The 27,709-nt window shown below is 29.0% G+C and overlaps 1 protein-coding gene across 2 annotated transcripts in view; it reads left to right on the top strand.

Moving 5' to 3' along the window:
* Positions 1–25,697, top strand: part of nesd (SHC binding and spindle associated nessun dorma) — an 85,454-nt gene extending 59,757 nt beyond the window's left edge. The window contains exons 7-10 of one of the 2 annotated variants that reach the window (XM_075356010.1): positions 1,386–1,516; positions 13,710–14,044; positions 18,009–18,133; positions 24,361–25,697. In XM_075356010.1, the coding sequence (XP_075212125.1) occupies positions 1,386–1,516; positions 13,710–14,044; positions 18,009–18,133; positions 24,361–24,430 (661 nt within the window). In that variant the 3' untranslated portion in view covers positions 24,431–25,697. The remainder of the gene's footprint in view (positions 1–1,385; positions 1,517–13,709; positions 14,045–18,008; positions 18,134–24,360) is intronic. The other variant, XM_075356009.1, reaches the window with a different exon arrangement.
* Positions 25,698–27,709: the final 2,012 nt, after the last annotated feature.

The raw sequence follows: 27,709 nt of genomic DNA, 5'->3' as shown, positions 1-27,709 counted from the left end.
TTTTGAACTTTTTTTGCAGGACGAATTTGGATGTTTCCCATTCCATACTTTGCCATTTACTCTCCGGCTCGTAATGATGGATCCATGTTTCATCACTGGTGATGATTCTGTCTAAGAAGATGTCTCGTTTGTTACTGTAGTGATCCAAATGTTTTTGGCAGATATCCAAGCATGTTTGTTTATACAACTGTGTGAGTTGTTTTGGGACCCATCTTGTTTATGAAACCCAAGTCTGTTGTGGATGGTTTCGTTGGCAGAACCATGATTAATTTGCACACAATGTGCCGCTTCATCAATAGTTTTCTTAGACAGACGACTGTCTGTCTAAGAAAATTACGTCACGTGCACGCTCATTGTTTTCCTCATTTGTGTTGGTAAACGGTCGTCCAGCTCCTTCGTTGTGCGTAACACTTGTGCGATCATTTTTGAATTTTTCAATTCATTTGTAGACACTCCATTGTGGCAACACACTGTTCCAGTACTATATCAAAAGTCTTTGATGAATTTCGGCCCCTGATACACCTTCCAACCACAAAAAACAGATCACTGAACGTTGCTCTTCTTTGGTGCAAACAGAAAGCGGATCAGCCATGATTAATGGTAGGGCAGCGATAATGGAACTGCACAGTTCAAAGTAGCATCAAACCTGCACAGACATAACAACAATTAAACCACGCATGCGTCATCTACGCAGCAAGACAGTACTACCAACATAAACAAAAATATAACTAAATTGTGGATAATAATTGATTTACCCTCATACAAATTGTATTTCTCATTAAATGATGCTGCATGACAGTGTAATTTATGTCTAATCTACTATTATTTGCATCATTCTAATGAGACTATTCATCAAGTAGCAGCTATTTGTTTATGTGCTTGAAGAAAGGTTTTTTATATTCAAAATGGTTGATATTCATGAGCTGCTAATCAATTTTAAATTTTGAGAAAATTATAATGGCAGCTTGTTAAATAATGAAGTTTATGATGATAAATTTATTAGTCATAAATGTTATGAATGGTAACTAAGTTAAGGATGGTCATCACCAGTCAAACATTGACTCCAGTTTTGACTCAGCATCATATGAAAATGTTCACATTGCTCATGTTTATCAGATCCTACGTTCCAATGATCATTTGACAATTCAGAGAATAACAAAAGATGTCACTAAGTAAATGATTACAATCAGCAATATTAGAAATGCCTCAGGTAGCACCAAAATTTGTCCTGCTTTATATTCATTTACCAGCTCTTGTATATTCATATTAGTTTGCAATGACTCCATTGAACTCTTTTGTTGTGTATTTGATAAAAAATTCTTATAATGTGCCGTTAATTTGTTTTGAGGCTGTACATCAGTATATTATTTTTTTTTTTTTTACAGTTTTAAGTGTTCATATTCTTTAGAAAAATTACTTACAGAATCATGTTGTAGTGAAAACATATTTTTAGGAAAAGGTGTATACGGTCTGAAAAGTCGTGCTCTACCGTATCATGAATGCAGTTCAATTCAAGGTTGGTACTTATACATTTGTTATTACATGATAATTATTTTTATACATTGAAGATTTTACAATTTAAATAACATTTATGTGTAATTTGTTAGTGATTCTCATGTGATTTCAAATTTGTATTTTTCCCCAAACATAATTATTATGATAAATTTTAAAAAATATGAATCAAAAACATATATTCACTTTGCATTGCCAACATGTTAAAATATACCTATAAATAATTACTGTACACTCTATGAGAGTGTGATGTCTTGTGAGGTCATAGATTTACTATTTAGTACATTTCAGTTCAGTTTTACAACATTGGTAGGTATTTTTTTACTTTTCCCTTTTTTTAAGTTTATATTTCAGTTTAGTAGTTTTGGATATATTCTAGTTTTTCACGTTTCTTTACATTTTTTCCATTTATGAACTCTTGTGAAAGTGTAAGACATATTTCCACTCTCACAATAAGACTGGGGTAGATTTAAAATATGTGAAATGTCAAGAGGCACTGAAACAGATTTGCTTTCTCAGAGATTAATGCTGTTCTTTATGTAGCTACTCCCTTTATTGAATCAAATAAAGATGACACTTGTAAAGTTGAATATTATTAGCATTTCAGTAGGCTTGACATATTCATATGCAACAGTATATTTGAAGAAGGTAATAGAAAACCACTTTAATCATCATTGTTCTCAGTAAATCTGGTCTGAGATGCTGGTAAATGCTCATTAGAAGAATGGCTATGCTATTTTTAGGTGCAGCTGTTTTGTGTCAGGTCAACTACTACTACTACTACTACTACTACTGTTAGATGGTTGTGACATCTAACATACATATATGAAGTATCTACATATGTATGAAATACATAAAATTATTAATCTTGAAATTATTTTTTGCTATTAAAATATCATTTTATTTTTGTAGAGCTTAATATTTTTATTTGATTATTTTCACATTTTCATTTGCTTAATTTTAAATTGATTAGCCTACTCTTAGAGATGACAGAATAAAACATAGAATAGCTATTAGATGATTTGACATTATCTCTTTCATCTATCTAAGATCTTTCAGAAACAGAACATTTGATCCTGACGAATGATGATTCTGCCTTAGATGAAAACATTGATTTAGAATTAGGTAATTGGTAATTCTGTTGCTGGACAAGGTTATTGCTGCTTCAATATTATTATAGTTGCAAGGTATTGTTGCTTCTTACTTTGATAATAGTTAAAGTTTAAGAATTGTGTAATTACAACGGAGAGAGAAAATTTTTCCATTGACTGGTTTACAAATTTTTATTTTTAAAATGTTTTCAATATTTTGATAAATATATTCATTGTTATAAAAAAATGACTGAAGATGATGGGACCAATTTTTTGTGATACAATTACACAAAATTATTGGTTCCTTTGATTGGGTATAGTAACTCTCTTTTCAATTTAGCCTCCGGGGATAACTAGTGGAGAAATAACAGACTGAAAGGTTAAAATTATTTTTCACTTTTCCTTATTTATTGGTTTACAATTCAACTGGCTCTTAGTTATAGTTTTAGTCATTCTGTTTGGGTTTGTATTTGGTACATTTTTTTTAGCTCATATCTGATGTTTTAAGGTGCAGAATTTTGTTCATAGTATGACTTTGCTTTTTTCATTTACTCTATTCAGTAATTTAAATAAGTTTTATTCAATTTGTTAATGTATTTTGTTAGATAACTATAATCCTTCACTATTCACTTTCAATAGATTAATTTGTTGCAAATGGTGATTCCTCAATTTTTTGGGGAGAAGAAGGTGACCGAGCTACTTTATATACACTAAATTATAATTAGTCTGTTTTGCTTGTAGTTATTTCCTGATATATGTACAACTTGCAGTTTTGTTACAACAGTGGACTATTCTCTAACTTATTTTTTTACAGTATCGATGAACACTTTGAAAATTATATATAACAAATTTAAACTGATTAGAAGATTTTTAGGTGGTATTGGATGATTTAATTTATTAAAAATAAATGAAGCTAATAAGTTAGTTTCTTGTAGGTCAGACTGTTATTAATGTACAAATTGTTTTATTGCCTGTGATTTGATACAAGAAAATAAGCTTTTGCCTGTTTTTGTACCCTGAAAACTCAAACTAACTTTTTAATAGCTCAATTTCTGGATCTCAATAATATTACATTCAGTGACAGATCTAATGGTTGAAGATAGTAATTATTTCAACTGTGTTGTGAGAGCACCATCAGTATTGTCCAACATAATCAAGTTTTTAACATGTGACACATTAGCCTTTAATCTTATTTTACATTTCAAAAACACTATGCATAATTATTCATCTTCTGTTAATCTATCGGTAATTATTGTTAGGGAAAATTACAGTTAGCAGTGACAATCTTGATTTTAACAGAACTTTAAAATTTTTTTTTTTTTAAATATATATATATTTTTTTAAATTATAATTATTTTATCTTTTATAGGAGCTGTTCTCTTTAATATTGATAGTTTTAATTTAACTTTTCTTATCTTTATTACTGTTATGATTATACTGTCAGTGCTTGTTGTTGGGTTTAATGATAGATAGTATAATACCATGTAGATAGAAATTTTATGTTAATTTGTGAATAGCAGACTGTATAGGATAATTGTATGGCTGGAACAATCCCTTGGACCAGTATGAAAATGAAGATACTTGATATATAAAATAAGCAACATTTAATAATAAATTTCACCAAACAACAAATGTATAAAAACAAAATAATGATAAACTGTTCATAGTTACACCAGTAAGGTACACTCGCTGATGGAATGGAGTCCATGTCGCTTTCAAGTACAAAACGCAACTGACTTAATGATAGATGACAACCAAACATTATTACAAGATCTCTCATCACTCCCAAAAATGTTCAACGTGTGTTAGTGTAGTTGTCATGATGATCATATTCCAATGACAAACAGTTCTTTCTTCAACTGTTTCTATTACCACTAATAAATTTCAGTAGTAAATTAAATATCCAGCATTGCAGCTGGCCTAAAAGTATATTTTTTAATATACTTTTTAATTAACTAAACATGAAAAGTAAGAAACAAATAAAGCAATTAAATAAAAAAAACAGATAAAACTAAACTGCAACAAAATTACACTGTGCTAATCGTAATAGTTATACAAGGTACACAAAAGATATATATTAAAAAATAGTTCTAGTCAGGCGTCATATATCTGGGATCCAATATTTTTCCTGTATAGACAAGATTAATATCTGAAGACCGGCATGCAGAAGATGAAGATGTTCATTTTCAATGATGAGACACGAGAAGTTATGGGTTGGAGATATAATGATTTGGTTCAAAATGTAATTCTGAATTTTGTAGGTATCCTCCTACTCAGAGTATTCCTTGATTGTCCAGAAATGCATGTAGATCTCTAGTAGATGATTTAGTTGATGACATTTCTCCATTTTCCAAAAATATTATTACTTGAGGGTAGCTGGATTTCTGGCATCTTTTGATGCAAACATAAAGAGCAGCGTTTAACTAATACATATAAGTCTGAGGAAGCTCTCAGTCTCGGAGTTGTTTGACTATTAACAAACCTTACACAGTAGGCAATGGTTCTCTTCAGACGCAGTAATTTAGAAAAATTAGAAATTAAGTCAGGCTCCCGTTCAGTAGAAACTAAGCTAATCATTTTTTTCTTCTCAGGAACTGTTCTGAAGTTGTTTTTTTTAATTTCTGAAGTTTTTGGTCTAATGCAGTACTATTTGTACCATTTCAAGCAAAAAAGCCATAATTCAATGAAATTCTGTGAGGATTTTTGTCTTGGTCTGTTACATATTTATCACTTAAAATCCACCGTAGTTCAGTATTTTGTAAAACTGGATAGCTTCCCTTGTGAGTTAATTGGTCCAGACATAAGATTTTTAGAAATAATTGAGCCCCCAATAACATATCTACCTTTTGGGCTGTGTTAAAAAAACAGATTAGCTAGCTTAATGTTACCTGGAATATTCCAGTTTGTAAAATCAATAGGCATCACAGGTAAATCTGTAGTTATTTTTGATAAAAGATTACAAGTTATGTTCATAAAAAGGTTGGAGTGATTAGAAGCTATTTGCACTGAGGCACTGTATTTTGAATCTGCAGCATGGCTATCAAAAGATTCTAATGGAACTAGATTTTACGACTGCTTAAGTTTTAACTGCTGCACAAGATCTTCATTCATAAAATTCACCTGAGATCCGCTATCCAATAGGGCATGACATAACTGAAAATTCGTATAACGATCACGGATTTGGACTAGTGTTGTAGATAATATTTGTGGGTGGCTATTCTGGAAAGCATGACAACTAGTTTTGCATTGATATTGCTCGTTTTGGTCATTATCATTTTTTATTTTCAATGATACAATTTGTTTTAAACGCTCATTTTTAAAATGAAGACTGGTGTGATGGTGCGCGTTACATTTAGCACATGTAGATTTTCAATTCTTAAGAATATGATTAGATTTTAAGCAGTTTATGTATAAATTGTTACGTTTTATATGATTAAACCACTCTTTAGGTTTTAAAGATATATGTTGGACATTTTGATTCTTACAGATAGCACACACTTTATTCGTAAATATATATGATGAAACAGGCTTATTTTGCTGTTTGTTACTCCTAAAAACGTTTGACGCAGAAATGTGTGAATCCTAATTACTAACACTACTAATTGTTCTGTTTGGCATTTTCTTCCCAAAAACTTAATTAACTGGTCTAGCTTAGGTATTAACTTATCATTACACGATACAAATTGAGCGTGTTGAGAACAATTTGTGTTAACAGTAATTCATCTATCAGAACGGCAATACCTAGTCCTTTAATTGCATTTCAGTTACTGACTAATCCATTTATAAGATGTCTCAGATCAGTTATTGATCCCTTTGCTGCTTGAGGAAGAGACAAAAGAGATTTTACATGCTTAATTATAATTAATTTTTTTATTATCATAACGATTAACTGTTAAGCAGATTAACCGGTAAGCAGTGCTAAAATTATCATCTGTAATAGGAAGATTTTAAATCAGGTGTTTTGGTTCCTTTTCTAGAGAAACTATAAGATATTGAAATCCCTGTTCATTAGTCAAAGATTCGTTATTTAGAATAAAACTTTCTTAGGTATCCTTGAAATGGTACCACTCTGAGAAGTCACCACTAAATGATGGGATTTTTATAGTAGATAACTGAAAACTCTGCTTAACTGCAGCAGTAGTTGGTTCAGTGAGAACCGTCATTTCTTGTTTTATAGTTTGAGGCTGTTGTATTTCTAACAGCGATTCTAATGGAACCAAGCTCGTCATATAAATCTTGTTTTATCCATTTTCAATGGTCATAAAGGCTATAACTAAATGATAACTAATGAGCTTGTAAAACTAATACAGTGAAAGAATAATAAATTGAAGGATAAATATAGATCATTAACACGGTTTGTTTTGGAAATCAAAGTCAATTAAAATATAAATAGTGGAATAACATAAATATCATAATAAAGGAATGTATGGTTAATAACAAAGGAGATAAGGACGTGAAATAGCTATAAACTGTGTAATACATTGCTTGCCAGTTGGTGATAAGAAATCTGCTAGGCTCAAACTTTTGATACGCTGGCGACAGTTTGCTCAATGATGTCATACGAAGTAAAATTTCTTAAACAGTTTTAAGAGTTTATGTACTGCAATTTTGATGTTAGCTTTCAGTCCGATCTAATCTAAATAATAAATTTTTCTTTGGCCACCTGTAAATTTGTGCGTCGATTTTTCTTTTGTATGGATAAATTATATTTAAAAACTGTAAAGAATAATAATAATAAATAAATTACTTGATTAAACTTTTTAAAAACAATTTTAAAAAACCAAATTTTTCTATTTAAAAAAAAAATTTTTGTGGTCATTCATTTATTTTGTTCTCTGTGAATGTACTCTGAAATTACAAAGCTTATCCAGAAAGTAAGTACAATTTTGTTATTGAAGAATACACATAACTTTCAAGAAAATAACTTATTATTAAATCATGGAAGTGTACCTTAACTTAACTTTTCTACATAATCTCCATCATTAATAAGGTATTTTTTATATGTAATTGGTTTCTTTCATTCTTTCCACAAAGAAGGACGCCACTAGTAAAGGTAACTGTTGTATAGCATTTTCATGTCGGCATCATTGTCATACTGCTGACAAACAAGGGATCACGTGAGATAAAAAAAAAGTAGTAGTCACTTGGTGTGAAGTCAGGATATAAGGTGGCTACAATTGCTCCCAGCCAGATTGTTCAATCAGATTTTGAGTTTCACTAGCAACATGCGGATGAGCATTGTGATGAAGCAACAAGACCCCACAACTGAGCATGCCTCTCCTCGTATTTTGGATTGCAAGGCACATTTTTCTGAGAATATCACAATAAAGCAAAGCATTTATAGTCTTACTTCTCTGCATTTATAGTCTTAATTCTCTGCATTTATAGTCTCAACTTCTCTGTTGATGTCAATCAACAAAAAACCCATTTCTTATCCTAGAAGATTGCACATGAATTTTCGTGTTAAAATGGTGGTTTTGAACTTCAGTTTTTTTTTGGAATTGTTATGTGTCACCATTCTATAGACAGCTGTTCGAATTATGTGGTAATGCAAGAGATCAAGTCTCATCACCAGTCATATCTGGTTTAAAAAATTGCCACTTTCATTTTTGTATGAAGTAAGAAAAGATTAAGCAGGGTGTAATTACTTGGTTTTGTGAACCTCTGTCAACATTTTTGACACCCAACGAGAGCAAGGCTTGTGATAGCCTAGGTTTTGTGTTATGATTTCATGCATAACTGTTGAAATTTCAGGGAACTCAATGCATAATTAAGAAATTCTAAACTATCGATTTTCTTTCATTTTTTTCACTTACATAACCAAATTGTTATTCACGACAGAAAAATGTCCATTCCTTTGCTCATCCTGCACATTACAGTCTCCCTCATTGACTGTTCATCTACTTTTTAACTATTCCATCACTCATAGCTTTTTCACTGTAAACTTCACTAATTTAGTTATAAATATTAGCTGATTCGATGCTTCTCACATTTAAAAATTGAATAACTTCCTTAATTTCACAATCTGCATGATTCTAGACTGACTTGAACATTTGAAATGATGTTTAATCAACTGTAATCCACAATTACTGCTGCTGTCATTGTACAAATACTTTATTAAATCGTCTGAGTTGCATTCAGAAGTAATGTCCCATTTCATGATTCTTGTTACAAGAGAAAATCTAAATTATTATTTTCAGTATTAATGAATTCATGTATTATAAATATAGTGTCACTTTGTTTTGGATATTTTTATGGATAAATTGAAAAAAAAAGTGATTTATTATTAAGGTGCAAAAATAATTAACTCCATAATCAAAAATGAAATTAGATTAATCATCCAACAGATGTTACATTTGTAAAACAATGTCACATGTACAAAAATATAGATATATCAAGTCTGTTTGGTCAAAAAAAAATTAACAGTTGCTGGTTCCAAGGTTAAAGGAAGAATAATAAACTAATTATTTTTAAGGTTTTCTAATCTAATTTCAATTACTCCTTAAAAAAGTTCCAAAAAACTCATATTTTTTTATAATTGACAAAATTCTTTAGGCTTGCTGAATACACAGCTGAGTATTAAACTCCTAATATATTTTACCGTGTTATATTCATCTTTTGATAATATATTTTACCATGTTATACTCATCTTTTGATTTGTCTTCATATTTTGTTGCTATATGATCATAATTTAGAGTAAAATGAAATAAATCATTCTTACTAAATAAAAAAAAGTTTTTTTTTATTGTTTTAAAATTGTAACAAGGAGTTTTATAAGTAGTTTACTTAGAAGTAGCAAATCGGATATTGCTGGGATTACATTATTTGCTCCTTGGGAACAAGATAGTTTCTTCTATTATTTTTTTCAGTTCGATAATTAGGTTTTTTTTTGTTTTACATACATATAAAGAAATCATTTTTTTTATGTGTTTTATATTGTTAGGAAAAGCTTAATACATTTTTTCTTTATGTATTAATGTCTGTTTCACAGATGTTTTCTTCTTTTTTGTGTACAATTGTATAATCTTTGTACACAAAAACTGTTATTTACTACACAAATTCATGGTAAAACTCCTTGTTACCATTTGTTGATGCAAGTTTATAGTCAATATTATTTTAGAAAATTTTTTTTTTAAATCTGGTGTTTGAATCCTAAATATGACTTACAATTTGTTCTTGTACATAGAGAAAAACTTGACTATAAAAAGTTCTTTAGATATATTTTATAACTATTAATATGTTCAGTGTTGATGATACCACAGTGGCATCATAGAGGAGGAATTGCTCCATATATGTTTGACATTGGTCCGTTGCCTATGCATCCAAGGGTAAGGCAATCTTCTATCCTCTCCCACTCTTTGTCGGTAAACAGTAAGGGTTTTGTTATTATGTATTAGCATGGAGAAACGATTCTTTGGCTTGGTTGTGTAGTTCGTTTTTAATTTTTTGTTTTTATATACTTGCACAGTTTTGTTCAAGATAGATTGCTTTTTTACAACTTCTTGGAGATTGTTTTACAGAAAATCAGGTTAGTACAATTTAAAAAAAATGTTAATCCATTTTATTTTTATTAGTTTATTTAAAAAAATTTAATATTAACTTATTAGTTACAAACAGTATTTAGAAAATATTTTTTCTTTTTTAAAAATTTATCAAATATAAATGATATTAAAAAAAAATCCTTTTTAGTATTGGAATTATATCATAGTTAAATATAAAAAAAGCCTAGTTTACTTATAAAATTTGCAATCATAATTTTGTTATAGTTTTATAAAATTTATTTTTAATCTGGTTTTTGTTAGGCCCTTCATAACTCCAACATTTCATTTTATCTTGAAGAAAATTTTTCAAAGTATAGTAATACAATATAATTTATTTTTTGTTTATTTTATTTAAATTTTCATTTCATACTGAAATATACATAATTATATTCTAATTGTAAACAAATAGTTTTTTCTTTAAATTTGAAAACTTTAAAAATTTAACTTAAATTAAAAAATGTAACGCAATATTATTAGCATGCTAAAGATGCTTGTAATTTTGTAATTTCAGTATTGCAGTTTCTTTTATTTTTATTTGTTTCAGTCTTGCACTTCTGGAACAAGCAGCTCATGCAAAAGAAAACTAAACAAAATTGTATCTGATGAAAAATTGGCGCATATATTAGTTTGTTGGAATTTCAAAGACAAGCTTGATGTCACGTTTTGTTCAGACTTGGCAGAGGAAAATGACAACAAAGTGGTACAATCAGCAGTACTTTGCTCGACATGGATACGAAGGGATTAGCTTCTTTAATGTCATGTCACCAGATTCACATCTTACTTATTCAGTTGCAGCCAGTTCAGGTAGGCTTACTTCCCCTATACCCTGGGCGAGTTGTAGTCCTACTCAACCAGCTCAACCCGACGTCAAACCTCATTGTTCATGATGGAGTAAAAACGAGTGTCAGTGCCAAATTCTGTTAACAGATAACCTTGCTTGAAAGCAGAATTACCTGATGTGACACCATTACATTTTCTGTCTCTTTTATTTGCTGATGCCTTTTTACTTTTTATTGCTAATGTAAGCAATAAATACACTGTGAAGCTGTTAGAGGATAATGTACCAGTGATCATAGTAGAATAATATAGTGGAAAGGTATAACATTAAAGGAATAAAAATGTTTTTGGAATTTTTTCATGATGAGCATATGGATTAATCGGATAAATGACTACTGCTTACTGATTACCATTTTAGATTAGCATTTAAAAATTTTAGGTAGAGGTAGATTTTTAATTATTTTAAGCACATTGAATTTTTTGTTTAATGAAGATGAACAAAATAAAAATGATCGCCTTAAAGAAATTAGCCCTTTGATTAAATTTTTTAATTCAAAAATGCTTGAAATTGATTCCCCCAACAAAAACCTTTCCCTTGATGAAAAAGTGGTTCTCTGGAGAAGTCATTTAATTTTTAAACAGTATATACAAAACAAAAGACAAAAATATGGCCTTAAATTGCATGTTTTTGCTCACTGCTGTGGAATGGTCCAAAACTGTTTGTTAATGCAGAAGCCAGTGACCCAGATGTTGGGGGTGTTGGTCATATCTTAAAGGTGGTTTGTAAATTAATAGAAGAAAGGTCAGACCAAGGTTATTCCTTATTTATGGATAATTATTACAATAACATTTCACTTGCTAAGCTAAGAAATTAATAGAAGTTGGCTCTTACTGCACAGGGGCCCTAAGTCCAAAAGAAAAGGACCGAAGTAGTTGATAAAAAACTAAAAAAAGGAGGAAATAGTGGCATGATGTAACCCTGAAGGAGTATGTGTCATGAAGTGGAAAGACAAGCGAGATGTCCTATCCATTTTGACCAAGTTTTAAACAAAGGAGGTTTCTATAAAAAATAAAAAAATGTGTGGAAATGGAAAACCCTGTATTATTAATTAGAGTACAATAAGCATATGAAATGTATCAATAGACAGGGTCAAATGTTGGTTTATTACTCCTCTCATAAAAGCCTTAGAGGTATAAAAAGTTGACTATACATGTATTCCAAATGATGCTAATAAATAGACATTCTCTTAATAAATTTAGTGGCAGTAAAATGGATCTGCATGATTATCAGATAAACATTTGCTGCAATTTGTTGCCGGACCCTGTTATGCCATTTACAAAACAACCAAAATTAATAACAGAAAGTCACCTGTCTGTATATCATCTTAATGGAGAAAATGGTGGAGTGAAATGAAAAAGGTGCAAACATTGTTATTCGCAAGGCAAACTGAAACCAGTTTTAAGTGTTCCCACTATCAGCTTCTTCTGGCTTATGTTTGGACCCTTGTTTTCAAGGGTTTCACAGCTGAGGCTGCTTTTGCAAAATCGATTTATTCAATTGAAATTAGTATAATATTTTAATCTATTATTAATTTTTTTAACTTTGTTTACATTATATTTGATTGTTACCTGATTTATAGTTTATTTTTTTCATAAAATTTAGATTATTTTAAATTTTAATGTATTATTCTTTCATTAGCTCACTTTAAATAGGTTTATTATTTTTTTTAAAATTAATTTTGAACAAATTCTTTGCAATTTATAAAAGAGAATGATTTAAAAATTAATACAATATTTTGTAAATAAAAAAATTGTAAAAGAAATAATTTTATTGTTATTACCAATCATATTTTATTAGGCTACTAATCATTTTTCCTATTTTTGTAATACGTAAAATAATTATTTTTATTTTTTGTTTAATTTCTTTTTATTTTTTACAACTGTTCATTACTTCTGTTCATTTAAGTATTTAAAATAATAAAATCTTTTGAAAATTTTTTTAGTAGACTAAATTTTTTGAAAACCTGAAAATTGTTAGAATATAATAAATTAATTTACCATTTTACAATAAAATACAAGCTACTTGTGACAAACTTCATTACTTTGTATAATTTTTGGCAATTGTTCTAATTTTCATGAACTGTAATTTTTATAAACATGTTCTAATAAATGCTACCTTCTATCACAACTAATGTTTGACCTATATACATTGTAAAAAATGGAAATTAATTACCATTTATCTTCTAATATTTTTGTAATTTTTGTTGAAAATCAGAATATTACTCAGAAAATAAAATTCTATGTGAATGTAATGAAAATTTTTAGTAAATTATATAATTTCAGTAAATTATAACCTAAAAAGGTTGTCTAACATTGCTCTGTCAGAATATTAAATCACTGAATATCTAAGAACAAATGGAAAAATACATGCCAAGAAGCAGTGTAACGGATGGTTTGCATAACTAACGTTATTTATGTATGCCAGGATTATTTATATATAGCATTATTTATTTGCAGGACTATAGCTTCCGGTTTGTTGATGCAAATGTGATTGCATATTTTCACTGTTTCAAAACGTTTAGGCTTAAAATAAACTAGCAATGTGTGCTAATGTTATATACTAATGCAGTTTATTAAAAAAAGCAGCACAGGTAAGTAGAGGAAAAAAAAAGATGAGTGTGTTAATTGTAGGGTTTTTCTTGTATACTTATACCTGTCTGGAATTATATTCAAATACAAACATAATAAAGTTGTAGATAATTAATTTTAACTTTCAATTTTTTTATAGGGTTAGAAAACTCCGACCAAATAATTATAACTGATTCAGAAGAAGGTCTGAGCTTACTTGATATTAGTAATAGAGAAATTATTATTAATGATGTGAAATTAAAAGCATCAAAGGTTAAATATATACTTATTGTACGTTTTGGAAAATGTAATTTGAAAAATGTTAAAATTACTGGTAATGATAAACAGAGAATTGGAATTTTTGTAAATGCTGGAGCACAGTTAGTTGCTGATAATTGTTTTTTCTCTGATTGTTCAGCTGCTATACATGTTGATAAAGATTCAACTGTTGTTTTAAGGAACTGTACTTTTGAAAACAATGAAAATGGTTTAGAGGTATGTATACATTGTCTTTGAATAGTCATACTTATTTTGAAGTAACATTAATTTTTATATCATTTAATGGCCTTTGTAAAAAATCCTTCATCCACATTTTTATCTACACTGGTTTCATAATTTTGTCTCGACTGTTTCTTTATTTTTTACACTTCCAACTTAACACTAACTTTTTTAATTTTATCTTTCACTTCTTCAACACAACTATTCATTCTAAAATCACCAAACCAAACTAAAACACCAATAGAAAAACTGACAAAGTACCCTGGAGAAACATAAACCTAGTATAAATTGGAATAGTTAAAACAGTTAAAATGTAGAGTTTTCTATATTCATTTCGATGCCTTCTGCAGTTGTTGTTGAAATTAAATTTTCATTGGTTATAGAGTAAAAGAAGGTACATATTTTAAACAGTTCTGTGGAAAAAGGGAATGTATGAGTAATTTCCTTTCTCCGGAGACTACCTCTATTACTATTTTTTTTTTTTTTTACTTTTTAGTAATAACTGATTTTGAAACAGTTTAATTCCGAGAGTGTTCAAATGCATTATAAAAATAGCATTAATACAATTTTTTTTTAATCGAAAATTTGTAAAATTGTATTTTTCATTACTTTATGTAGACTCATTCAATGGAAATTGAAAAATAATCAAATATAAAATTATAGAAGCATATAAGAATTATCAAAATCACCAACCTGGAATAACTATCAGTTTTATCAGAAATAAATATACTTTCAGATAATTTTATTACATTTAAAACAAACTGGTGCAGAAAATTGAAGATATAAATTTTATTAATATACTGGTTCTCAATCTTTTTTATGGCTCTGACACATGAAAGTCATCTGATACAAGAACTTTCAATCTGAATTATTTCTCTCAAGAGTAATCATGTTAAACATAATCAGATATATAGAGAAAATGTATTATTTGTGTGGCTAAATATCATCAGTATTTTGGTAGGCTTCTGTACTGATGTGTAACTATTTGGTTGCTGAAAAAAGGAACTGGTAACCACATTCTTTACTAACCTAATGTACATATTACATGATTCCTGAAGTTGTAACGCCCAGTAGGGAAGTAATTTGAAAAAAAAAATTATTGTTAACATGTTTCAGAAAATGGTTTATTTTAAAATAATTTCTACTGAAAGATTTTGCCCTAATTTCTACTCCAAAGGTTAATGATAATGTACTAAAATTCTTGTGACACAAATGTTGAGACCAAGTTATGGATTTTATATGAGATTTGCTATATGATATTTAAAATTTAAAGAACACTGGTTCCAAAGCTGTAGCTTCACTAGTTTTTGAGATAATTGTCAAAGAACCAACTTTGAATAAAAAAAAAAAAAAACACTTTCAACTTAAATTAGATTTGTTAAATTGTCATTTAATAAGAAAAACTTTACAGATGAGAAGTCTATCTATGTAAATGAGATGATTAAACATAAACACAAATTTAAACCAAATTTAAAAAATTATGATTTTAAACCAAACAAAAAATCAACAATTAACTAACCATTTATAAACGACTTTTTAAAGATACTATTTAATTTTTTTTTTCCATTATAAAAACCCTGGATATATATAGTAGTAGTTACTTAATATATATATAGTTTCCTCGTAATTCTTTGCACTCATTTCATCTTGCAACAAGACTTTGAATTTCTTTCTGAAAGAAAGTTATATTAGTTTGTGCGTAACCAATTTTGCAATGCTTCCATGACCTTTTCATTAAAATAAAAATTATCTCCTCAGCTCTTCTGGTTGGCCAAAAATATGAAAATTGCTTGGAACCAGTTCAGGACTGTGCATTGAGTGGTCCAGCAACTCAAAACCAAGACCTTGAAGACAGAGAATTGTTTTGTTGGTTGTATAAGGTCTAGCTTTGTCCTGAAACAAAATAACATCTTTTGAAAGTTTACCATGCCTTCAGAGATCACAGTAGTGTTCACTATTCATCTTGAATCATTAGTACTTCATTATTGTTTGAAGAAAACATAATGAAGTAATCATTATTGAAGAAAAATCCTTTTTGTTGGTAATTTTAAGAAAAATCCTACCATTTTTTAAGCAAGATCAGTTCATTTGTACTCAAAAGACGCTTTTTTCCATATTGCTACTGCAATACACATAATTTCTATTGATTTTACCCCTTTTGAATTACAAAAAAATCATTGCTCACATTTTTTTTTTTTTTGTTACAATCTGATGAAAGGCACAATTTTAAGTTGACTTAAACTCAACCACAAATGATGAAACAGTATTTTCAATGCTAAGACTAGATGATATGAGGTTATGATTTATAGCAAAATAGTGTTGGAGAGATTGACTGGAGAGAAGTAAAAATTTCCCTTTCCTTTTTACTTTCCTTCATAGTATGATTGTTAACAAATCATACTTATCAAATCTTATTAAATACTTAGTTTGTGCGTGGTTTAATTTTTTACTACTAAGTAGTAAATAATACTATAAGTAGTTAAGTAAAAAATTACCTTGACACATTTTATTCTGAATGTAACAAATTGAGCTTTACACAAAGAAAAAAATTGAATTAATAAAGTGAAAAACAAAGAACAAACATAATTGTTGGTCATGTTTGCCTATATATGAAAAAAATTGATTGTATTGGTTTACCCAGTGCCAAAACTAAATTTACCATTTACCATATTAGCAATATATAAGTGCTATTATTACAGACACCAGATATCAATGATTGATGATTGTAAAGTAGGTACTTCTATTATATCCTTTCTTTTTGTGGTTGTATATCTTTAGTTTTTGTTTTTGAACATTTAAAAAAAATTATAGTATATACAATTAATATATAATAATGATAATTATTACATAGAGCACCACAATTGATGACTCAGACTGAGGGCTAAGGCCTGTGTTCTTCCCAACAGTTGTTCTAACCGCATATTTGAAATGGAAAATCTTATGAAAAATTGCAATGTATATACTCAGCCTGTTAATGAAAACTTTACAACAAAATTTCATAAAACTCAGACAGCACATGTGACTGTAAGTGCATCACAAACCCAGTCAAAATGTCAAAAAGTAGAATAAAACAGAACCTTTGCTTCATCGACCAGGTAGTAATTAATATTTTTAAAAAAATCTGACAACAAAGTTGTATACTTTCCTGGCATTGGTTATTTATTCTTAAATAGTGGAAAAATAATTATACATGAAAAAATTTACCTAATATTTACTTTTGGGTTAGGGGTAATTTATAATGAATTTTTATTGTGAAATTATCATGTATTTAATAAACAGAAAAAAAAATTTTAAGATTCAAAAAATCTGTAATATTTTATTTTTTCTGCTCCACACCTACAAAATCACCTTTCAAGAAATTTTTTTTATTTTTCTACATTTACTATGTTAAACAGGAAAAAACTAAAAAAATTCTGCTAAAAATTGTACAACCAATAACAAGTTACCTAAGAAACCTTTTTAGTGTGGTGGAGGCAGGGGTGAATTATGATGAAATTTTGTTGTAATATTATTACTAAAAGTTTATTATATAAACTTTTAATACTATTGAAAGTATCAACACATTATTAATTTATATCTTATAACTTTTATATCTTAAAATAGGCTAAAATCTACAAGAATTAATATTAATTACTAAACGTGCCTAGAAAGTAGAAAAACATTGTAATTGAATTTAAACTAGTTAATAATTGTATTACTAGATGTAACTATGTACACTGCTACATTTAGGCTTTGTATATATAGTCCAGGAAATTATTTTAACAGTATCTTTAAAATGGATCATTTATATATATGATTATTTAAGTGTTATTAATATTAATTTTTTAATTTTAAAATATTTTTTGAAAAGTTAGAAATATAAATTATTTTATCGTTGATTTAAATCCTTCTTCTATCTTATCGTATCATCTTCTTCTAAATACTTTCTTTTTTAACATGTTTTCTTTTTATTTACTTCTAGTTTGAAGAAGGAAATATTGCTATTGAATCTTGTAAATTTATTAACAATAGTGGGTTTGCTGTAATTATGGAGCCGTCTGATGCTACATTTTTTTCCATTACAAAAGGACAAGATGCAGTAAAGAAGTAAGTTATTTTTTCTGTTAATAGATTGAATGGTAGTGCGTAAGAAGTTTTAAAAGTTCATTTTTAAAAAATACTCTCTTAATTTTAATTGAGAATTGATATAATTGACAATAAAAAGACATTTAGAAAACCTTCTTACCATATATTCACAGCCTTGTTTTATTTCATATATTTTTATTAGTTTCATTTATTCATTTTTTAAACTTTGTTTTCATTCTGGGGAAGAAGTTGCAGAGCACTAAATCAATAGAATATTGGAGTAGCAGAGACAACTTTCATGTTTTGTGGGAAAAAAACCAATTAAGACCAGTGGCAACAAAAGGCTGAGGTAGCACTAACCAATTATTAATAGTTTGTTTCCATATAGTTGACAAGTATCAACCTTTATATGATATTTGTCAAAACTTCATGAAATTTAATTGATTAGTTTATTTGATACAGCCATTTAAAGTAAACTTTGTTATTTTTTATGAAAAAAGCATATGTCATCAAGTTAAATATTTACTATACAAGTATCAACCTTTATATGATATTTGTCAAAACTTCATGAAATGAAGTTGATTAGTTTATTTGATACAGCCATTTAAAGTAAACTTTGTTATTTTTTATGAAAAAAGCATATGTCATCAAGTTAAATATTTACTTTTAAAAGTTTTATTGAATCAAGATACTGCAGTCAGTCACCTTTTTTTGGAAATTGCTTCATCAAAGTCAGCCATTCATATAAGTTTGGTAAATTCAGATGTTTATAAAAGAACATACACTGGACAATGAGATAAAAGCATCAGAAGTCATTGAAAAAAATTTGATATTTTGAAAAATCATTGAAGATTGTTGAATCTCAACTGAATATGTGCCATGTTTGCTTGCAAATTGTTAAAAAAAAACAATGCAACTGTGAGGACACTTCTAAATTATGTGAAATTATTTAATTTATCATATTCAATGCAGAACTTTACCGATTCCTACAGGCAGAAGAAGTCGGGAAATATAAATTTTGTCAGGAATTTTTACAAAAAAAATTTGTAAAAAACTTCATAGAGTTGCATATTTATTACCAAATTAAAATTATATTAGTCATTAATAAAGTATTTTTTAAATAATGCCAAAATGTATTTGATTTACTTTTCCGGTATTAGGAAGTGGCAACCCCATCGCCCAGCACATAGCGTCTATGTGCTTCAAGCAGTCATTATGATGTCCTGATCTTACTTACATTCCCCAATTCTTCCCTTATTCTTAACGAGGAATATTCCAAATTGCAGTTTTTATTATAATATTTTTTCTCTGAATAAACAAAACGTTTATATTTCACTGAAATATTTCAAGGTTGTTAACTGTTTTCTTGGAATTTCTTTTAAACCATCATGAATGGTTTAAATGAAATGGTATTTAATACCATTTAATGGTATTTTAGATAATTAATTGCTTTTAAATGGCATCTAAAAAGATTGTTTAATGACTTGTGGTTAGATATAAACTTACACCCAGAATTCAGTTGGTTGAGAAAAGGTAGAGGTGTATATCATGCTTTTTATGGTAGGTGTAAAAAACATTTTGGACTGGACAATATGGGCCGAAAGGCAGTGACTTCGCACAATAAAAGAAAGCAGCATAATGAAATAATTAAGATAAAGAATTCTCAGCCTTCACTGAAAACCTTTTTATCTCACTGGTACTTCAGTTCAGCAGACTACTTTGATCAACAGTTTTGAGAACAGTGGTTGTGATACATCTGTGTGTTCTTTGCCTGGATCTTCTGATCAGAGTAATAGCATTTCAGCAGCAAATAATACATTTGAATTCTCAACTTCATTTATGCAAAATGACAACACAATTACTTATTTTTGTTATAAAGACAATGCTTCTAAGGTGGAGATTATGTGGGTTCTTACAGAATAAGTTATCCTTAAGTTCATGTGAAAATATTGGTACATCTTTTAAAATTATGTTTCCTGTCAAAATTCCAGACTAAATGCGTTTGTCATTAATCATAGCCTTGCACCATGATGGCATTCTGCAAATACAATGACAAAATATTTTTCAAGTAATTATTAATAATGTCTTTTTTCTGTACAAACTTAGGTGTTATGTTCTAGTGTTCTTATCTGAATTACTTTTAGTCACAGTGATTTCAGCCTTTAAGTTGTGGTCATACATATATTCTTTGTTAAATTTAAATCTGTGTTTCTTAGCATTTTTATGCAAATATTGTTTTCTGTTTGCTAAAAAACTTTTCACAAAAACTACATTATTACAATTTTTTGTAAAGTAAACTTAAGATTGCTAATTCTGAAAAATTTTTATAATCTTAGGTGCTAGCCAATTATTTTTAAAAATCGCTTTAGGTAGTTTTTATTTCTTATTTCTTATCTGTGTTACTTTTAGTTATGTTCATTAAATATTTTTTTTTTTTTTTTTTACTTTGCTACTGAAACATTATCACAAAAAATAGCCAAATTTTAAATGTATATTGTAAAAAAATCTTTAAAAAATAAACCTTATAAATGAATGTAATAAATTATAAAAAACCACAGATAAGATAAAATTAAACAAGAAAATCAAGAGCAAAAACACTCATTTCACAATCACAACAAAAAACTCACAACATTAACATTTTCAACCACAGAAAGGGCACAAAGATCAGAACATATGAAAAAGTACTGAAACGATCACAAGGCCCAAACAGTTCCATCGAAAAGACTTGACTAAAGTGATGCTGCTATCTGATCATAAAAGATAATAAATAATAAAAAAGGCATGAATTGAACAGCTATGGAGATGGTGGAGGCTGCAAAAAAATAGAATGTCTGTATATTTTATCAAGTAAATGGCAATATCATAACAATATGAGTCAGGAAATTTTTAAAAAATTGGTCAGGAAAAGTCAGTAAAAACAAATATTGCAAATTTTCAGTCAAACTTAAAAAAATTCCTAAATTATTACAATATAATAAAAACAACCTATGTTTAAAATGTGTTTCATCAACAGATTAGGTTCTACCTCTGTATCTTTATTATCTCATCTCATTATGATCAACATTCAGTTTCATCTCTTCTACAATCAGAAGTATTTTTGCCTTGGAAAATGGAAATTATGAAAATAATGTAAAATGAAAATCTATGTAAAATTTTAATACATAGTTTGTAATTTGTTACAAGAAGACAGTCACCATTTAAAACAATGCTTACCGTCACTTCTGCTAACAGAATATTTTTTAAAACAATATAAGTAGAATTTAGTATTGTAAATAAATTGGTCTTTACATTAGGTTGGTAAGATATATTTTTTTAGCAATCAGGATCACAATCTATGGGTATAAGAGTTACAATTTTGAGTTCACTATAATAGAACCTACCAGACTTAAAAAGGTAGTTTCTGATGATCCAGACCTTCCTTCAGTTCTTAAATAATCCACTTCTGCTTTAATTAGATAAATACTAAGAGTGCTTATGGGGATCTATTACTCCAAGATGTACTCTCATCTGTTTGGGCCTCTTAAGAAAATTTTAGGAGCGAAAAATTCAACTAAAATGAGGAAATATTGCAAGATATAAGTCTACTAAAGACCATCCAAAAAAAACGTCCATTCTGGGATCAACAAGCTATCTTTCTGGGCATTGGGACAAACACATTTCAATGTTCAATTATATTGACAAGAAATTATATTGAAAATGATTGCATTTATGTGTAAGTATGCATGCACATAGACTGCATATTGTACAGAGGTCTGGATCAAAGTAACATTTGTGATCATAGTTGTAAGGCTATGATTAAAAATGTACATTTTGCCTTATGTAATTATTTACATTAAAAAATTGATTTAAAATAAAATTAACCTTCTATGGTTTTTAAAACAAAGTATAGACAAAAAGTCCATTTTAAATAATATGTGATAAAAAAATTTACATGCTCTATTTAACAATTCATCTTCAAGGATGCCTAAGATGTGGCTTATAAGTGTCTTCTTTTAGCTACATTTTTCCAAGTGCCTCTTTCATCAATTTGCTGCAACACCTCTTAATTTGTCATTATACACTTATGTTTTTTAACATTCTCCTATAGCACCACATTTCAAAAGCTTCTAATCTTTTCTTCTCAGGTATTCCGATCGTCCCAAGTTTCACTTCCATATAAAGCTACACTCCAAACATATACTTTCAAAAATTTTTTCCTGGCGTTTAAATTAATTTTTGATGTAAGCAAATTATAATGCTGACTGAAAGCTCATGCTGTTTGGCATTTTATGTCGCTCCTGCTTCGTCCATCTTTAATAATTCTACTTCCCAACTAACCTCCATAGTCTTTTCTTGTCCTATTTTTATATTTAATGGCCAATCTACTTTATTTCTACTACATTTCATTACATTATAATGCCCTACAAATATTTCATTATCACAACCAGGCAAGATCATATGGAAGGATGTCAGATAAATTGTTTTACATTGATACAGAGGTAAAAAATAAAATGTACTAAATGCACTTACTCTGAATTTTTTAATTACATTTTTGTTGATGAATCTGTATTTATATTTCCTGTTGATACGCTACATCTGCAGCTGTGTCATACTTGGAAAGCCAGTAGTGGTAATTGCATGTGCCACTGGCAATTAAAACTTATAAATGTAAATATGTCATGATATTCCTGGTAGTAGTTTAAAAGAAGTATAGGTGACTTGTAATCACCCTTACAAATTTAATTATGAATCTTTCAGCAGTTGAATATTTCCTAGCTGTCTGAAGACTTCTGATTTGTTATTCCCCTCCTTACAAAACAATAGGCCAAAGTATTTGTTATTGACCAAAGTATTTGAAAAAAATATAAAAAATAGATTTAACATTTTTTAATTTTAAAAGTGTTAGGAAAAAATTGTGTACCATTGGTAAATATATTTAATTGCATAGATAACAAAAATATGATTTCAATTTTGATCTAAGTAAAGCATTTGATTTAATTCCATATTTTACTTGTAAGGTTAAGTCATACCTTACCTTTCCCCAAGATGTAGAATGCGGTGTGCCTCGGTAAGTGTTCTTGGCCCTTGATTATTTTTGTTTATTAATAACCTGCCTCAATTGATCCTTTCATTGTACTCCCCCCCTTTTCACAGAGGACAGACTGTTCTAGATGTAGAATGCGGTGTGCCTCAGGGAAGTGTTCTTGGCCCTTGATTATTTTTGTTTATTAATAACCTGCCTCAATCTTGATCCTTTCATTGTACTCCCCCCCTTTTCACAGAGGACAGACTGTTCTATATTTAAAAATAATTATTTACAAGGAGCAGAAAAATGTGTATGATTGCAAAAAATTATTAACTGGATGGATTCTAATCATCTAACTTTAAAAATGGATAAAACCATTGCATTGTCCTTCATAGGTGGACATAATATTTTTGTTTCACAGAAAATTAAGTTTCTGGTTGTTTTATTAGATGACAAGTTCTCATGGGATGATCACTGTATTGTACAATACAGTGCCTTAATAAAACGCTAAGCTTGTCATCATTACTAAATATTTATGTCAACATTCAATCAGTATGAATCATATAAACTATACTAAGAAAATTAAGTAGCTAAGTTACCATGTGTTTATTATATTTGTAAATGTGCAATCTTTGCTAAAAACAAGAGTAATTTTGACCACATAATAATTACGTACATGTTATTGATAAATGATGATAAATTGTTTTTGTTTTTAAATAATTGTATTATTTTTAAAATCCTCTATAAAAAAACTCTTTTATTGTGTTTTAAATGGTTTGAGAGAAGATTTTTAGTTTTATTTTTAATATTATTATTTTTTAAGATTGTTAAGATTGTCAAAAAATCTTGTATAATATAATCTTTTATATAAATTGTATGAACAATTTGAAAAATCTTCTCTCAAACCATTTAAAACACAATTAAAGAGTTTTTTATAGAGGATTTTTAAAATAATACAATTATTTAAAAACAAAAACAATTTATCACTAACATGTACGTAATTATTATGTGATCAAAATAATTGTAAGTAAAATAATTGTAAATAATAATAATTGTAAGTTAAATTGTGAATTTTTTTGTAGTAATTTTTATTGTATCAAATGTTAAATTATTAAATGTATCACATTTATTTGTTTTCATATTTATAATTTATCTTACCTGCTTATACTGACTTGATCTTTATAATGTATGTATCTTTATGTTCTGGTAGAAGATTTATATATTAATTTATTTTTTTATTCAGGTTTCAGGGAGTGAAAATGATAGGTACTACTTTTGATGGAAACAAATGTGATACTGCTAAATATTATTAGGTATACCAACAACATAAACAGCCATTTGCGTTTTACTACCTTCTGTAAATGTTATTATCTGTCTATAAGAATGTTGGCTCAATTACTGAATTAAACTCATGGGAAAGATCTGATCATAAGATTTTAAAGAATACTTGTATTTATTATTGTTGTATTATTACTTCTTATTCATGTCAATATGCAATTAAAAAATGAAAACAAAAACTTGCAATTCCAATTTCTGCTGTGATGATATAAATAATCTTCAGTTATAAAATGTAGCATTTTATAAAATTTTAGTTGTAAAATTTTGGAACAGTTATTTAAACTTAGGTGTTGTGTTTAGATTTTATATATTAGATATATTTATATTTTGTTTATAGTTGAGATATTTTTGTAAAATCTTTTTACATACTTTTTTAACACTGTCATTCCATTTATTAAAATGTAATAAAGATTAAGTTATCACCTATTTTTATCTAATAACTTTCACTTCACTAACATGAAAGCTGTAATGTACATACAGTAGAGATTACAACACGTAGTAGAGAGTACAACACGTCAGAACAATCAATGTGTACAATTGTACAAGATTTAAGTGGTTATATTTAAATCTAGCAGAAGTGCCAGGCACTTTCCCCATTCAGACCATGTGTACAATTGTACAAGATTTAAGTGGTTATATTTAAATATATAACTGATTTTAGGTTCTAGACTTATTATGTAGGAATATACACATAGTCCTTACAGTGTGCTCTGTTTGTGATCTGGGTAAATACGTTATGGTTTTGTGAAAACCATAAAAACCGAAGCCACAGCCTTTTCTAGGCTGTGAAATTGCTTTCAGGTTATGGTTGTTATTGATTATATTATTGATTATTAAAAAATATTTGTAGAGTATATAGGTGTATTTTCTTTATTAATCTTTCTAATTTTTATTATTTTTTTTAGTAATAAATGTTCGTGTACAATTGTAGAACAGGTCTTGACCTACATGACTAATATTTATGCACTCCAAAATAATAAAATAAATTTCAAAGCAACAAATGCTTTCGAAATACAAATATTAATTGCCCTGCATATAATTACTGGTACGTTAATATGTTAAGTCGTGACTCAAGTTGTTGAGTTTTGCTCAAATTTACACTGAGTAAATAATCTTGAAATAATCAGCTAATAAGAAAGATCAAAGTAAGGCCACTCTATGATTATGATGTTCTGAGCTATACACAGAAGAACTATGTGTTTATGAGTCCATTATTCCATTTACTGGTCACTTTGTGAAGGGAAACCAAATTTGTGGAGGATAAAAGTTTTCATGATTTGTGGTAAAAGTGGTTTGGTCTATGATTTTTTACTGTACCAAGGGAAAAACTGAAAACTGTCCAAGTAAAAATGTACTTGGACAATTTGGGGTTTTGAATCAAGTGTAATATTACTGCTCAAAAGGTAATCAAATCATGTAAAAAATCAAAAACTGTATTTTGACAATTGGTTTTCTTCACATCATTTATTCCAAGCTCTCTCACAATGAAACGGATATGCAGTTGGAACTGTAAGAGTAAATGGATTCTATAAACTACCTTTACTTACAGATAAAGATGCCATGATGTTGGAACATGGCTCAACATTTAAAATTACTAGTAAAGATAATATAACAATGGTAAAATGAATTGACAAGAAACTTGTTTGCTTGGCATCCAGTTGGGACAAAAACAGAAAGAATTCATTATGATTAATCGATCTGAGTGTGTTAAAGGGTACAATATGCTATCGGGAGAGTAGAATCAGAGTTGCTGATGATCTTATTTATTGTGGGAATCTTATAATGAAAAAGAAAAGAGGAAGACCAAAAATATCATGAAGAAATAAGACTAGCACCAGAAATTCAGTTTGATGGAATTGACCAAGCTGATGATGCAAATTTCCTTAATGCTCTGGTAAATCTAGAAGTGTTGGAAATGTAAGGTTCACATATATTTATCAAATTTAAAAAACAGTTTCCTTGCATTTCATACAAAATAAATTTCAATTACTTGTGTATTCAGTTAGAGGGTTTAAAATAATTAAAGGTTATTGATTTCAAAGTTGTATTTTTGCAATCTATATTTCATTAAAAATGTTGTAATTATTAGGGTTATTTTTTTTCAAGGTCCGATCGGTCATGAAATTAAAACCACAGTGAAAATAAATTTTTTTTTATTTGTAACAAGTACTTACATAGTTACGCTATTTCTCTACATAGTCGCCACTCCGATTTAGACATTTGTCGTAGCATGGTACCAACTTTCCAATACCCTCGTCATAGAACAGAGCCGCCTGTGTTTTCAGCCATCTTTCTACGCTGGTCTGCAGCTCGATGTCTGTGCCAAAATGTTGTCCTCCTAGCCAGCATTTCATGTGAGCAAAGAGGTGAAAATCGGATGGAGCCAAGTCCGGGCTGTATGGTGGGTGATCAAACACTTCCCAAAGAAAACGCTGCAGGAGATTCTTTATTACAGCTGCAGTGTGCGGCCGAGCATTGTCATGGAGAAAGACAATACCTGATTACAACATTCCTCTCTCTGCTTATTCTGAATTGCCCTTCGTAGACGTTGAAGAGTCACGCAGTATGACGCTGCAGTGATGGTCGTGCCACGTTCCATCCACCAAGATAACTCCATTCCGGTCCCAGAACACAGTAGTCATACACTTTCTGTTGGAGAAGGTTCACTTGAAACTTATTTGGTTTACTGGGAGAATGAGAATGCATCCACTGTTTGGATTGTTCTTTTGTTTCTTCAGTTTTGAAATGGACCCATCTCTTGTCCCCTGTGACAATTTTGTTCAACAAATTTTCTCCTTCATTGTGGTAGCGTTGGAGAAACGTTAGGGAGGTGTCCATTCTCATTGTTTTGTGATGGTCGGAAGCATCATGGGAACCCATCTCGCACAAAGTTTGCGGTACTGAAGTCTCTTACAATGATGTAGAGAGCTGACCTTGAAATTTCAGTAAACAAATCGCTCAATACAGAAATTGTGAACCGACGATTTTCTTGAATTGCCTCATCCACTCGCTCAACGAGATCATCGGTTGACACTCGCTTCCTTCCCTGACTGCCTGCATCATGAACATCTGTATGTTCTGCTTTAAAGTTCCTGCACCATTGTCGCACTTTGCTGTCACTCGTTGAAGTTTCATCATACACATTACTTATTCGTCGATGAATTTCAGCTGCATTACACCCCTCAGCCTGAAGAAATTGAATTACCGCACGCACTCCACACTTGGCGGTAGATGCTATTGTTGTAGACATGTTT

This window comes from Lycorma delicatula, chromosome 2 (genome assembly GCF_047948215.1).
Source record: "Lycorma delicatula isolate Av1 chromosome 2, ASM4794821v1, whole genome shotgun sequence".
In the NCBI taxonomy this organism is placed as follows: Eukaryota; Metazoa; Arthropoda; class Insecta; order Hemiptera; family Fulgoridae; genus Lycorma; species Lycorma delicatula.
Note: the sequence above shows the minus strand (reverse complement) of the source record. Positions and strands in the feature narration are given on the sequence as shown.